The sequence below is a fragment of the Dermochelys coriacea genome, chromosome 11, assembly GCF_009764565.3.
Source record: "Dermochelys coriacea isolate rDerCor1 chromosome 11, rDerCor1.pri.v4, whole genome shotgun sequence".
NCBI lineage: Eukaryota > Metazoa > Chordata > Testudines > Dermochelyidae > Dermochelys > Dermochelys coriacea.
This window is the reverse complement of record NC_050078.2, coordinates 11,072,698-11,088,637: the sequence shown is the minus strand read 5'-3', so window position 1 is coordinate 11,088,637 and position 15,940 is coordinate 11,072,698. Positions and strand designations below refer to the sequence as shown.

General features: G+C 40.2%; 1 protein-coding gene across 1 annotated transcript in view; it reads right to left on the bottom strand.

Moving 5' to 3' along the window:
• Positions 1–250: 250 nt before the first annotated feature.
• Positions 251–15,940, bottom strand: part of PDIA5 (protein disulfide isomerase family A member 5) — a 126,896-nt gene continuing 111,206 nt past the window's right edge. Inside the window, exons 15-17 of the mRNA XM_038422140.2 lie at positions 14,323–14,393; positions 5,960–6,094; positions 251–1,215 (exon numbers count right to left, since the gene is read on the bottom strand). Coding sequence (XP_038278068.1) covers positions 1,135–1,215; positions 5,960–6,094; positions 14,323–14,393 — 287 coding nt within the window. The 3' untranslated portion in view covers positions 251–1,134. The remainder of the gene's footprint in view (positions 1,216–5,959; positions 6,095–14,322; positions 14,394–15,940) is intronic.

Here is a 15,940-nt window from a genome sequence, read left to right as displayed (position 1 = left end):
AAGAGCTGCAAAACAAGGCTGATCCATGATTAAAAAAAATTTGATTTTTTTATTGATTTATTTTTAGGTCAAAATGAATTTTAAAAAACCAATTCTATGAAGACATAACAAGCACCTCCACATGAATCTAACTTTGTAGCATGAACACCACAATCACACATTTTTAAAGTGCTCGCTGTAGTAATGCTGTGTTTACAGTGATTTACAGTCTTTAACATGACTGCTAAAGAAATAGTTTTAATGCTGTAACTCCATTTTTAAATTTTTATTTAATAAACATACTGGACAAGCATTTGGAATGTACACAAATCATGTTGTATGTAATTTCTGCATATCAAAAATATTACACATCTGTCAGACATACAATCAAATATACTGCTTTTCAATATGCATTTCATATGGCCTAAACATAAAAAGACAAACAGCCTACATTTTGCTCCCATATTTACAGGGGCATTTGATGACATAAATGCTGAAAAATGAGACCGATTCTGAACTTAATCTATGCTGTGCTGATTTTTGACAACTTTGTTTAAAATGACTCAGTACATTCTATAAAGATATGTAAACAATTCCGGTACAGCGGATTAAAAATCAAATCAATCAGTTAGATCTGGAATGGTCAATGCTAAGTGTCTTCATTAACTCAATTTCCCTATTTATCCCTGAGCACCTTAAAATTGTTCCCCCAAACATCTCTGAAGAACATGCAAAACTGCATTTGAACTGATTTTTATGTTTCTCAAAAGTCCCATTTTCCTCCACCGATTTAAAAAAAAAAAAAAAAGTTATTACATGAATTGTAATACCCTTCAAAAAAAATGCAGAATCACCGTATCAAACATCTTCACCTGAAGACACACTACAGATTACAAAAATATTGCATAGGAGTGTTGATGGGCATATTCTCACATCATGAGAAAATGCTAGTTTTTAAACAGAATATGGCAACAATCTGTTTTCCTTTAAAAATCAAGTAGTTTCATTTTATTTCAAAATTGTACAAAATGGCCATGGCTGTTATTTTTTATTTTTTTTAAGTCTCTTTCTTCAGAATATGTGAAATCTCAGGTGCAGTAACAATGGACCTGGGACCATTCACAGTGCAGTGGAAAACATCTTTTGAGGCAGAAATTACAGTTCATCCTTCTTCTTCCCTACCCTTTCATGGTCTCTTTCTCTAAGGGTTCGCATGAAACTGACAAATCCAGACTCCTGTATTTAAAGAAAGAAAAATATTGGTCAAATTTTTAAAATAAGACACCAAAACAATGTTTCAAGACTCCCAACACCAAGGAATGGGTATGTACGTGGAATGTAGACTAGAGAACAGAGTCATTGCTTCTGTACTGTCTGATCACAACAATGTGCTGGTGCAGGACTCCACCAATGAAGTGGAAAAGGAAATATCCACAGAGGCTTTCCAGGGGTGGCCAACCTGTGGCTCCTGAGTCACATGCGGCTCTTCAGAAGTTAACATGCGGCTCCTTGTACAGGCACCAACTCCGGGGCTGGAACTACAGGCGCCAACTTTCCAATATGCCCGGGGGTGCTCACTGCTCAACCCCTGGCTCTGCCACATGCCCTCATTCCTCCCCCCAAAGCCTCCTGCATGCCATGAAACAGCTGATCGGGCGGGGGAGGCGCTGATCAGTGGGGCTGCCGGTGGGTGGGAGGCACCGGGAGCAGTGGGAGCTGATGGGGGGCTGCTGATGTATTACTGTGGCTCTTAGGCAATGTCCATTGGTAAATTCTGGCTCCTTCTCAGGCTCAGGTTAGCCACCCCTACTTTAGACTCATCAAGTCTCTCATGAAAAACTGGCAGTGGGGAGGGGAGAAAGAATACGGAAGGCAACAATGTAACGGAGGAGACAGGGCAGGGAATTCTCACAAATTTTGTCAATGCTTTTACATTAATAAACTCTGAAACGTACATTAGTGCCATGTTAATATGCTGTATGCACCACTTCAAAACCAGCTAGTAGAAATGTGATTGCCACCCAGGAGCACAGAGATTTGTCACAATTATTTATTCCATGATATTGCTCAGCCTTGGTTGTCTCAAGGGCTCTCTCTTAGACCTTAGATAACAACTGACTACACATGGACATGAAGTGCCACGTGAATGTAAGGGACCTGCTCGCGCAGAATCAGTTACAAGACTGGGGCCTTGATTAACAAAAGGTGGTTCTTTGTGCAACCCAGGGAATTAATTTACAAGTAAAAGGTTTCTTTGGCAGAGTCAGGAACAGAATACAGCTTCCTGACTCCCAGTGCCTTCCTCTAAATGCTAGAACTCCTTTGCAAGATAAGAGGCTATCGGCCAAGATTCTTCAACCTTTGACACAGAAAAGAAATCCAGGATCATGGTAATTTTTGAAGTGTTTTACTGCTTTAGTAACAACATCCTTTGCTATCATATTGCAACAAACCTGTAACTCTATGCACTTCATGGTTGTCATTTTGCTGCATGCTATGTCCATTCAGGACTTCATAATGACAGCAGGGACAGAAATCACATTCTCCAGCTCCAAAAGCAGATGGCCATGCCATCAAACTAAAGGAGAATCTCCAGTACTTGTTCAAAGTAGAGAGACACTATAGAGTAATTCTAATTCTATTCAATAGTCAGTTGTACACAAACACGCTAGCTAGAACATTTTCCAATAATTGGACAATGTCTCCCTTAAGTCAGGTGATTCTAGAGCTGGAATCCTTTCCTTCATAAATCTCATAAGAACAGCCACACAGGGTCAGAGCAATGGTCCATCCAGCCTAGTATCCTGTCTTCCGACAGTGGCCAATGCCAGGTGCTTCAGAGGAAATTAACAGAACAGGTAATTGTCAAGTGATCCATCCCGTCGTCCATTCCCAGCTTCTGACAAACAGAGGCTAGGGACACTTCAGAGCATGTTTTTGCATCCCTGCCCATCCTGGCTAATAGCCATTGATGGACCTATCCCCCTTGAATTTATTTAGTTGTTTTTTGAGCCCTGTTATAGTCTTGGCTTTCACAACATCCTCTGGCAAAGAGTTCCATAGGTTGACTGTGCATTGTGGGAAGAAATACTTCCTTTTGTTTGTTTTAAATCTGTTAATTTCATTTGGTGACTCCCTAGTTCTTGTGTTATGAGAAGGAGTAAATACCACTTGCTTATTTACTTTCTCCACACCAGTCATGATTTTATAGACCTCTATCATATCTCTCCTTAGTTATCTATTTTCCAAGCTGAAAAGTCCTATCTGCCATTTTGTTGCCCAGTCCTCCAGTTTTGTGAGATCCTTTTCTATCTCTTCGCAGTTTGTTTGGGACTTATCTTGAGTAGTTTTGTATCATCTGCAAATTTTGCCACCTCACTGTTTACCCCTTTTTCCAGATCATTTATGAATATGTTGAATAAGACTGGGCCTAGTACAGACCCCTGGGGACCACCACTATTTACTTCTCTCCATTCTGAAAACAGACCATTTATTCCTACCCTTTGTTTCCTATCTTTTAATCAATTACTGATCCAGAAGATGACCGTCTCTCTTATCCCATGACAGTTTATTTTGCTTAAGAGCCTTTGTTGAGGGACCCTGTCAAAGGCTTTCTGAAACTCTAAGTACACTATATTCACTGGACCACTCTTGTCCACATCCTTCTTGACCCCCTTAAAGAATTCTACTAGATTGATGAGGCATGATTTCTCCTTACAAAAACCATGTTGACTCTTCCCCCAACAAATCATGTTCATCTACGTGTCTAATAATACTGTTTTTTACTACAGTTTCAACCAATTTGGCTGATACTGAAGTTAGGCTTACTGGCCTGTAATTGCCAGATCGCCTCTGGAGCCTTTTTTAAAAACTGACATCACATTAGCTATCCTTCAGTCATCTGGTACCAAAGCTGATTTAAATGATAGGTTACATACCACCATTAGTAGTTCTGCAGTTTTACATTTGAGTTCCTTCAGAACTCTTGGGGGAATACCATTTGGTCCTAGTGACTTATTACTGTTTATCAATTTGTTCCAAATCCACCTCTAATGACACCTCAGTCTGGGACTGTTCTTCAGATTTGTCACCTAAAAACAATGGCTCATGTTTGGGAATCTCCCTCACATTCTCAGCCGTGAAGACCGATGCAAAGAATTCATTTGATTTCTCCACAATGGCCTTATCTTCCTTGAATGCTCCTTTAGTATCTTGAGCGTCAAGTGGCCCCAGTGGTTGTTTAGCAAGCTTCCTGCTTCTGATGACAGCAGGGACAGAAAATTTTTTTTTTACTTTTTAAAAAATTGCTGTTACTTTTTGAGTCTTTGGCTAGCTGTTTTTCAAAAAAAAAATTTGGCCTTTCTAATTATATTTTTACACTTCACTTGCCAGAGTTTATGCTCCTTTCTATTTTCCTCAATACAATTTAAGTTCCAATTTTTAAAGGATGTCTTTTTGCATCAAACAGCTTCTTTTACTTTGTTGTTTAGCCATGGTGGCACTTTTTTGGTTCTCTTACTATATTTTTTTAATTTGGGGTATACATTAAAATTGAGTCTCTATTATGGTTTCTTTAAAAAAATTTCCATGCAACTTGCAGGGAGTTCACTTTTGGCACTGTACCTTTTAATTTCTGTTTAACTAAATTCCTCATTTTTGTGTCGTTCCCTTTTCGGAAATTAAATGCTGCCATGGAGATCCTGGACTTCAATCCCTTACCTAGCAGCCTAAATTTGGCCTCCAGGATCTCTCACCTATCTTTCCCTATGGTCTTGGTACCTACATGTACCATAACCACCAGCTCGTCCCTAGCACTACACATAAGTCTGTATAGATTTCTCGAGAGATCTGCAACCTTCGCACCCAGCAGGCAAGTCACCATATGGTTCTCCTGGTTATTTGTGTTTCTAATGATCGTCCTCCATTACTATTACCTGTCTCTTCCTAATAACTGGAGTTCCCTCTGCCGGATAGGTATCCTTCGTGCGAGAGGATACCATGACATCTGGAAGAAAGGTCCCAACTATGGGATCGTTTCCCTCTGCTCCAGTTTGACGTTCTCCTTCCCTGAGACATTCATCCTCCTCAAGAGTACAGAGGCTCTATTTCTCTATATTTTCAAGGTTTATAACAGCAACACTTCCAGGGCCAGGCACTTCCCTGCCAATAATCATTGGCTGGGTTGAGGACACCTACGTTTTCTCCTTAGTCCTTTATTTTCTCTATGCAGTCATTTCCAAGAAATGATCTCTCCATAGGTTATTATGACTTAAAAGATACAAACCAAACAGCCACTAGATTGCTCTGTCACTTCTACTCATTTTATAACCCCAGAAAAGTGTTGTACCATATCTGCACCTAGCTGTCAGGCTGTATGATCAACTGTATGTAACTCCATGGGAAAGTGGAAGCAGCCATGAGCTAGGAACCAACCATTCACTCCTGAAGCTCAGGTTAGAATTCGATTTAATGAAAACAAGTGATTTGGTCCCCTTCTACTCTAAGGACAGTTTTGTCCACATCACAAAACCAACGATCAGTCATGATTTGGCAGACTCGTAGACTTAAAACATTTGGGGGTTGGCAAGTCCGGATTCAGATGCACTAGTAGAGCTGAGTGGAGCAATTTTCACATCACCTGCCAACTCTAGGACTGATTCTACTTAATACAATTCATTCCCCATTTTCATTAGAACTACATCCACCCACAGACTTTTTATTAAACAGAAAGACATCATCAAATTCACTCCAAATTTCCCCAAATAGACCAAACAAGTTCCAGTTCACAAATGCGTATGGGTGTGGTACACAGTGATTCAGCCAAGTGAATTACTGAGGGGAGCAGAAAAGTTAAAGCCTTTTGCAATACCCTGAAAGTTTACTCCATCCTGCTCATTGACAACAAAAATGGAAAGAGACAAGTCATTCCTCTCCCCATTGCGGTTATTTTTTTGAAATTGCAACCTGTTCTTATACTTACCCCTCTCTCTCCGTTATATTTTTCTACAAACTTCCCATAGTTGTAATAGTTAAAGGTGGGGTAACCATCCACACCTTCCTGTTTACACAGATCATGGTTCTGTTCTTTGGCACAGTGCACTGCAGCATATGCTATCTGAAATACAAAAGGAATAGCACATAAGAGATGAAAAACCGTAACCGTCTGCTGCTTCCAAGAGCGGCACCTTTTAGTGGATGAGAAATTGAAGAGGTGCACACCCTCTGCTGCCGCAGCCTGTGAATGTCTGGAATAGGAACCACCACTTGTACCAAAATATGCAATGCTTTTATAATCTCCAGCGATGGGGAGAAAGTTGGCTTGCACAACCCTTAGTAAGACGTGAACTCTGTTCTCTAGGGGTGCAGCAATTCATTGTGCTGGCTAGAACTGTAGCTCTTAAACTTCCTTAATTAGGGCTACTAGGCTGCAAGTGCTAATAGGGTAAGAAAACCATCTTTGTTATCCCTAAATATACTAGTGTATCTGGCTGGCTGCAACGTCTTCTTCCCTCTTTAGATTAGTCAGAGAAAAGTTTATATAGAAAGATGGTGCAATGTTTATTAATTAATTCATACAAATGTAAAGGGCATTAATCATGTATGCGCAAAGCACCTGTAACAACCCTCACCCAGTTCCCAGGTTAAGTGAGATGTGGGTGTAGTGTGTAGGACACCAGAGTCAGATGACCTAGGATTTAATCCTGGCTCCATTACTCATCTTCTGTGTGCCTTCAGGTAAGTTGCTTTACTCCTCTGCCACCCTTTGTCTGTCCTGTAGCTTGGACTGCAAGCTGTTTGGGGCAAGGAGTGTTATGAATACATACAGTGCCTAGCACCATGGAGTTCTGATCTCGAGTAAGGTCCCTAAACATTACAAATAACAGTAATAGCCATAAAGAGAGCCCAGAATGGCAACTCTCTGCTGATCTACCATAGACTGGCTTCGTCCCTCTTTACGAGCTCTCTCTGTGAGCAGGCAACTTAGGAGCCAGAGTATGTAGTCCCAGACTAAACAGGGCTCACGGCTACTTTACCACCCTGCGTGCATCACTGGGAACCTGATTCTGAGAGGTACTGAGAACCAGCACTTCCCACTGGCTGCAGTGGGAATTGTGGATGCATCTCAGGATCAGGCCTTTTTTTAAAATGTTCAGCTGCAGCTCTTTTGGAAAATGGACTTTACTTACACTGGCCACTGTTATTACATATACATAGCGCCACCTGCAGAAGTTATTCTGAAGTTCTATTGCAATTTACACACGCTTACCTTCACAATTCCATTATACATTTGCTGGAGACTGGGAGGGTTACACAGTGTTAAATCTATGCTACATAAAAGCCAACCAATTAGAGAAGAGATTATTGTGACTACTGGCTACAGTATTTCAAAGCTAATTTAATACCAGGTGCCTTTTAACTTTAACTTTCCATTCCACTGGCTTACTCCAAGCAATCTGAGCAAAATACCTTTTATTTACATGATGTCAGTGCTTCTGATGCCCTGTACTCCCATAATTAAAGATCACTTACTATGCACTATGTCTTTTATTTGTATGGTGAGGCAGACAAAACTACATCAACTGATCTCAACATCTGGGCAGCAATTAAAGAAACTGGAAAATCTATCTTGGGTTTTATTGTTGTTCTGGATTTGAGATCCTCATAAAACAATGGCTTAGAAAGATCAAACTCTATTGTATTCTCAGATGAAAATTGCTACCTCAATGCAGAATATCACTTCTTTATTCATGTGTTAAAACAAGAAAACCATTTAAGTGGCCTTAAAGATCAAGGATTCCTGAAGACTATTTAAATAAAATAATAAAAATCACAAATAAATTTTGGTAGTTTTTGAACAACAGACAGAACTCGCAATGAATCAGGGCTGCTAAAGACAAATGTTAAGAATAATCTGCAGCAAGAACTCTTCATTTATTTTCTGTCAGGTATTTATACATTAAAAGGCATACATATTAAAAGAGCATTATTTAGGTTGCATATCAAGTAGTTGAAAAGAAAAGCCAGATTTACAGTTGTGCAAGCTTATTACTGCCTCTTTGTGCAACCATTCTGTGCAATAAAATGAGGCAGGAGTCCTGTGGAAAAATGTTGTCTCTGACCATGTAATTAAAGACTATATCATAATGTACATGCAAGAGGGCAGAATTAAAGTTGCATGGGCAAGCGTAGACCTGGTATTTCTTATCTCTGGAGTTCTTGAGTTTGCAGCCTTAATGTTCTTTTAATTAAGTTTCATATGTAATTTCCTAATTGTTTTGGATTTTTTTTTTAAAGAAAAAAAGGCAAAAACAAGTTCTATTAGGTGCAACTGTAACAATCTCTCTATTGTGCATCAAACTGAGTTTGAATCCTAAACCCTCAGCATTGCAGCACAGACTGCCTCTACTTGCTATATTAGCTGGCAGCAGGAGAAAGCTGTGATTCAGAGGCAAGGGGGTGCAGTGGAGGGAAATGTGCTGGTGAGGCCATATGCTGCATCAAAGGGTGGTGGTGGTGCTCCATCTCTTCCCCCCCCCTTTATGGAGAGATGGGAGCTATTACTCCTTGTGATGTCCCCAGATGTGGCTGGGGGGGAGGCGGGGGCGGGGACTCAGGCACAGGGACATCTGCTGTGCAACATGTTAGTGCACTTTAGAAATCACAACCTGATAGAGCGCATTACTTCACTGCATAGACAAGCCCTAGTATATTACTATACTTAGTGTCATTGTTTTCTTCAGGGGAACCATTTCCCAACAGAACTGCGAAACAATTTTCTATTCTAGATTGATGTTACAATTTTAAAAAAACGTGCATGTGTTAAATGGGTGTGTGGGAAAGAGACAACGGAATCTCCTTTCCTTTCAGGAAATTGTTCCCCTTCTGTTTTTCAACCTTTTGCATTTCAACAGTCATTGTAGGATGATGTAAAATATCTTCCTTTGGTAGCAGTTGCTCTCCTGTTAAAATATGTAACGCCACGCACAGGTTTATTGATTCAAGGAAATAAATCTCTGCAGGAGCTAATATCGACTTTTGTTATGAAAATGGAAGTGAATAACTGAATATTGATTTGAGGAAGGAATGATATGGGACAGACTTATTTAAAAAAATAAATTAGGGATAAAATTTCAGTGTGAAGAATGGTACTAAGCATCTGCTTTACAGAGTAGTCAACGACAGATGACAAATCTGATTATAAAAAAAAAAAAAACTGTTGTTGCCAAGTGACCAAGGTTTTGATAGCACGTCTGAATTAGTCATGGACCCATTCTTCCCTATGTTTACTGTACAAGGTTTTATTTATGTAACTCCAAAATACAATACACCCCATTGAGGTTAGCCACAATTTCACTCACTATTCTCCACGAGAATCAGTTTGCAAGAGAAGAAAAATCTTTAGTTACCATGATGTACAGCACCAACATTACCATGAGTCTTTTTTTTTCTTTTTTTTTTTTAAATTCAAGACATGCTTGAACCTCCAAAGTATTAGTTTGTTTCCTTAGTGCATTTGTGTCCCAATTTCATCACACAGAATTTTCTTGGATTAGGATCTGAAAGTGTCGTTCAACCTAAAAAAAGTAACTGCCAAAAATAGCATGGTGGAATTCCATATTGTGATTCATTAAGTCTCACTGATTTCTAGAGGTTCTGCAGACCACAGATCTTCCTTCAGTGACAGCTGTGCAATCCCAATTTCTTCAGATTTTGCCCGCAATGACAACCATACAAACCCACTGTTACATGACTTGTGTTCTGCTTTATATAGATGCATAAGAGTACAAGTATGTTCAAAAATACAAATAATTCCAAAGAGGCTTGCCCAAATAACAGCACCTTTTGCAGAATTCTGGATATTTCGTACTTTGGGGGCATGGAAAAAAAATCAACAGATTTCCTCCACAAAGTTCAGATCAGAGCACCATAACTCAATTCATTCTAGCTGAACTTTGGACTCAGCTTTTTGGGGCTCAGGTGAAAATGAGCCTGTGGACTTCTAAAGGTTGCACTGGAGTCCCTAGGAGTCTCTAGAGTACTGATTGAACAAATCTTCATGCTCCTCCATCTGTTCAGCAAAGGGACAACTGTCACACTTGCAGCTCTTCAGCATCAGGGGAAGGCACTGCACTTATACAAGGCACTGGTGAGACCTCACCTAGAATACTGTGTGCAGTTCTGGTCTCCCATGTTTAAAAAGGATGAATTCAAGCTGGAGCAGGTACAGAGAAGGGCTACTAGGATGATCCGAGGAATGGAAAACTTGTCTTATGAAAGGAGACTTAAGGAGCTTGGCTTGTTTAGCCTAACTAAAAGAAGTTTGAGGGGAGATATGATTGCTCTCTATAAATATATCAGAGGGATAAATACAGGAGAGGGAGAGGAATTATTTAAGCTCAGCACCAATGTGGACACAAGAAGAAATGGGTATAAACTGGCCACCAGGAAGTTTAGACTTGAAATTAGACGAAGGTTTCTAACCATCAGAGGAGTGAAGTTTTGGAATAGCCTTCCAAGGGAAGCAGTGGAGGCAAAAGATCTATCTGGCTTTAAGATTCTACTCGATAAGTTTATGGAGGAGATGGTATGATGGGATAATGTGATTTTGGTAATTAATTGATCTTTAAATATTCAGGGTAAATAGGCCTAATCCCCTGAGATGGGATATTAGATGGATAGGATCTGAGTTACCCAGGAAAGAATTTTCTGTAGTATCTGGCTGGTGAATCTTGCCCATATGCTCGGGGTTTAGCTGATCGCCATATTTGGGGTCAGGAAGGAATTTTCCTCCAGGGCAGATTGGAGAGGCTCTGGAGGTTTTTCGCCTTCCTCTGTAGCATGGGGCACGGGTCACTTGAGGGAGGCTTCTCTGCTCCTTGAAGTCTTTAAACCACAATTTGAGGACTTCAATAGCTCAAACATAGGTGAGGTTTTTCGTAGGAGTGGGTGGGTGACATTCTGTGGCCTGCGCTGTGCAGGAGGTCGGACTAGATGATCAGAATGGTCCCTTCTGACCTTAGTATCTATAAATCTATGGGTGAGCCAGAAGGTATGAACGGTCTCTGCTGAAAGCATCCATGAAGAGAGCTGCAGATACAAGTTAAGGCCTAGGGTTCTCTCCTGGCAAGTCAAGGCCATAGCTCCCCAGGCAGCTGAAAAGAAGGTCCCAGGACCCAGGTTTAATATTTTTAAAGTACCTGAAAGTAATATTTTGTCAGCTGTTAAAAAGCAAAAAGTGACTTGCAACTGGCAGAGAATGAAGGAGTGAAGGCCTTGCAATGGGGGATGTCTCATTGGGCCTAGCACAGTTGGTTGCATAAGAACCCTTCTAGAAGTTACCCTGAATTCTGTAGTCAAGATGTGCTCAGCATTTCTAGACTTCTCTCCTCAGTGGCCTGCTCTTACCAGTACTCCAGAGATACTAAAGAAAGTGGAGGTGCAGGGGCCGTGGGTGGTATGCCAGAGCCAGATATTTCCAGATGTATCCTCTGTAATGCATAGACACACTGGACCAGCACATCAGCTGGATATTTCTGCTGAAGTAATCTGCAATGAGACAACCAATGAAAAGTTGATATTTGGGGCCAAATTTTGAAATAGTGACCTTCATTTCTGTGCATGTGACTGCATGTGCAAATTCTGTCATTAGTGCACAAGTATTATGTGATTGAAAAGTGCACACCAACAGATTGAGTTCTCTTTGGAAAAAATCTGGCCTGTTATGGGTCTTCAAAATTAATGGCCTATTTTGATAACAGAGATACCAGTCATACCTCCGAGCAGTCTGTTTTCTGTCTCTCTACAAACTTGGGAGAGCTCTGTCAGTTGACCTTTTTGGATATTTTTTGCGACCATAAGGCCTGGAATCTTTCATTCCTTTAATTTAAAAAGTTAAAATTTTCCAGAAGCCAAGGGGCCACCCTTATTGAAAAGTCCATGAGAATTTAATAGAAAATGATAACATTTGAACTATCTGTTAGCATTGAACCTCTTCCTGCTACAGAATCCTATAGGACAACAGTTTAAAAAATAGAGACAGCTTAATTATTTTCTATTACATTCTGTACATTTTTAAGATTAATACCTTTGCTCCTTATTTTTGGAGTAATGTCTACTGAACACTTTTGGCTTAATCCCTATTTAATTCCATAGGGTCACAGTTCAACAAAGCATTTGAGGATGTGTGTAACTTTAAACACAGGAGCTGTCTCATTGAAGTTAGTGGGGACAGACACACGCTTAAGTCCTTTGCCGGATCAAGGCCCTATGTCTTTTCTATAAGGGCACCAACAGGCAGCAAGAAACATCTTGGTAGCCTATGGGTTGTGCATGACTGAAGAGGGTTCCCCAAGATGATCAATCCTTAGCACTTTCATGAATCAACAAGAGGAATGAAGCTGTTTTTGCTGCGTGCCTACCTTTTGGAAACTGTACAAACCTCAATATTCTCTACTGGATCTTTTGTTCCACCTCATTACATTTTATACCTCTGCACTTCAGCCTTAAATGCCCTCAGCTGAAATAAAGAGTTGCAGCCATCAATCATTGTCTCCAGGGCTTTGAGTCCTTTCACAGCCACCTGCAGTTGTGAATCAAAACCTTCAGATGTTTGCATTCAGCACAACCATGATACATGCTAAATTGTGATCAGATGTTTATTAATACATCCGGATAAGTAACTCTCACATTGTTTTGTACATTCACTTAATTCCTAGATAGAATAAAATTGCCGGGAGCTTAGGAAAGAAAGGCCTGTCTCAGAGCTAGCAGAAGGTGGTGAGAAAAATGACACATTTTTAGAATTCTTGGAAACAAACCAGTAACCACAAGGCATCACGTTGCAAAAAGTTCCAGCAGCAAGAGAATTGAGAGCGGTGTGCCACTAAATGCTGCTACATGCCACCTGAACCCAAGGGCATAACACCACCATTCTAATTCCATCCATAAGCAAGACAAGAGAGCGATTTGCCTCCCTAAAAGTTCATCACGTTGTTCATAGATTGACTAAATGCCCTCCATAGAAACTCCTCCACTTTCCCAGCATGTGCACACACAGTTGATTGGTTTCAGAGTAGCAGCCGTGTTAGTCTGTATTCGCAAAAAGCTTATGCTCTAATAAATTTGTTAGTCTCTAAGGTGCCACAAGTACTCCTTTTCTTTTCACAGTTGATTGAGATCTCTCCAATATCTGTAAAGTCTAAATGGCAAGAGGTTTCAAAGCTATCCCTTAATTTCCTGGTAAATCCCCCAAGCCATTTCCACATTAATGGGAAGAAGGTGCTGGGTTGCAAAGACTGGGAAGAAGTAAAGGGAACTAAAAACAAACCAAAAAAGGGGTTTTTTAAATAGCATCTTTCATATAAACCATATCCTGAAACACATTACAGATCATAGAGACAAGAGAGAAGACTGAAGTTGTACTAACAAAGGAGAAATGATAGGGACCAACAGTAAAAGCCTTTGCTTATATGAGCCAATGAGGCCACTGTATTTGTGTGAGCAAGGACTACCCATGTTGCTAAAGGTTTGATAGATCTGACACAAATTGCAATTTCCCAGTTTATGGATTAAGGATGAAGTTTTCAACAGCCTGGGACTTGTGCTCCCAAGAGACATCAATTGGGTTTTCTTGTAAATCACTTCGGCTCTTTTGATAATCCCCTCCGCGTTTCTGCCCAGAGTCAGGATATGTCTACACTACAGCCGCTACAGTGCACAGCTCCAGCGCTGCACCTATGCCGCTGAAGAGCCACAGCATAGATGCTCCTGACACTGAAGGAAAGAGTGTTTCTGTCGGTATAATTAATCCACCTCTTTGGTGGCATTTGGGTTGATGGAAGAATTCTTCTGTTGACCCAACTGCGTCTACACCAGGGGTTAGATTGACCTGTCAAACAGGGAGCAAAATTTTTCACTGCTCTGAACTATGTAGTCGGGTCAAACTAATATTTAGGCTAGCCCAGACCTCAGACACATACACTTCTTCCTATGTCCACCCCACTAATTATAACAAGACTGTAAGGAAGGGTGGACAAGAAAATGTTTAAAATAATCTTTATTTCTCATCTGTAAAAATTCAGAGAGTTACAACATGACTTAATAGGGAAGATTTCACCGAAGAAGAGTTAAAAGGGAAAAAATAAAGAAAAATCAGAAAGAAGGTTAAAAGTTCAACTCAGTTTGGCAAAAGACCTCTAAGATGCACACATATTTTATAACTAACTTGTTCAACAGCATTCTTCTGCACAAGCCTTAGCATTAAATGAACTGGATCAAGCTTGTTAAGTGAAAAGGTGGCTGAGACACTTTAAACACCTCAGAAACTATTAAAATATGGGTTACCTTTCGATCTTCTTTAAAGAGTTCTGCAGCCGTTGTGAAATGCGGGATGGAATTTTTACAGTGTGGACACCCTGTGCAGCATGGGAAGAAAAGGAAAAAAATATGTCAAATTCATGGCAGAACAGGACATTAAGGCAACTGAAAGACAAGCCTGTAGGTAAATTAAGAATCAGCATTTAAAAGAAAAAAAAAAACCATTATAGACGAGAGGTTCTCAAACTCTGAGCCCAGGAACTTGGTGGTATGGGGAGTGATTGCTGGGCACATGGCATCTAGTTCAGAAAAGTATCCAAGTTTAGGAGAGAACTTAAATATCTGCTTAAGTCCCAATAAGCATGTGCTTAAATGTTGTTCAGGGATGGACTGAAGCTTAAGCGCCTTCCTGAATTGGAACCATAGGGCAAGGGTCTCCTCCTTATTTCCAGTTGCTTTAAATAGCATTAAAAGACATCTATAAACAAATTAAAGATTTTCATATTATTCTGTTTTCACAGATGTAATTAGCATAGTTGCCACAGGGATGTTATGTGACTGAGAATGGGAGGACTAGAGGTGGAGGCAGTTGTGAATAGGAGGAAAGGTGGTCTGTATGCTTGAAAATTGGAAGGGAGGTGTCAATTAGACAATCTAAGTATTAAACATCAAGCCCACACTTTGAAAGTTCTAGAGCCACACCCTGGGGGTGGCGAAGTACGTCAGTACACCAGCTCTTCACATCTGAAGGACAGACCTCCAATTTGTGTTAAGGTTACAAATTCTTGTTTTTCCATAGTTTCCTCCCATTTGCTCACACAGCAAACACCAGGCAATTTGAAAGGATGGGCAGCCTCTGCTCAAGAGTGGGATAGGACTGAAGGAAAAAAACCTACACACAGAAAGGCTATGCAGTGTACTGGCAAAACTTTGTGGGGAAGATTGGCCTATTAATGCCGGTATTATAGCAGTGTCAAACTAGAGGCTAGTTAGTTCCTCACTTACATGGACAAAAATTTCATTCATATTTTACAAAAAAGCAAACCGGGGAAGGAAGATCTGCCCTTTTCATTAGACAGCAGCTTCAGATTTTAACAGTCTCAATTCAGCAGCTCCATATATAGTCTGTGACGAACCTGAGGTACTCTCAAATACTTGGCCTAAATTAGATAAATCTATGTGACCAAAAGTAACTAAATATCTGCAAAAAGAAAAGGAGTACTTGTGGCACCTTAGAGACTAACAAATTTATTAGAGCATAAGCTTTCGTGAGCTACAGCTCACTTCATCGGATGCATTAAATAAATATCTGCAGTGAACTATTCTTCCTAACTTATGGAGATTGCGCACAAGGAAGTTGTCAGAGCCCTTCTCTTTGATTAGACACAAAGGAAACTGGTTAACTTCCATGAGCCGTGCACTGATCTAATATAGAAGTAAAAAGCTATCAACGGATAATCAAAGTATTCCTGCCGTTGCCTTCAAATGATAAAGAGCAGCATGCAGGCAATTGCATGTTCACAGTACAGCTCACATTATTCTTACTGTAATTTATCACTGTAAAATATTTGTAAATAGGTGGCACTATTCCCTTCTTAGTCAGTATTGAACAGATGCCCTAGCATGATGTTAAAAGATACTTTGT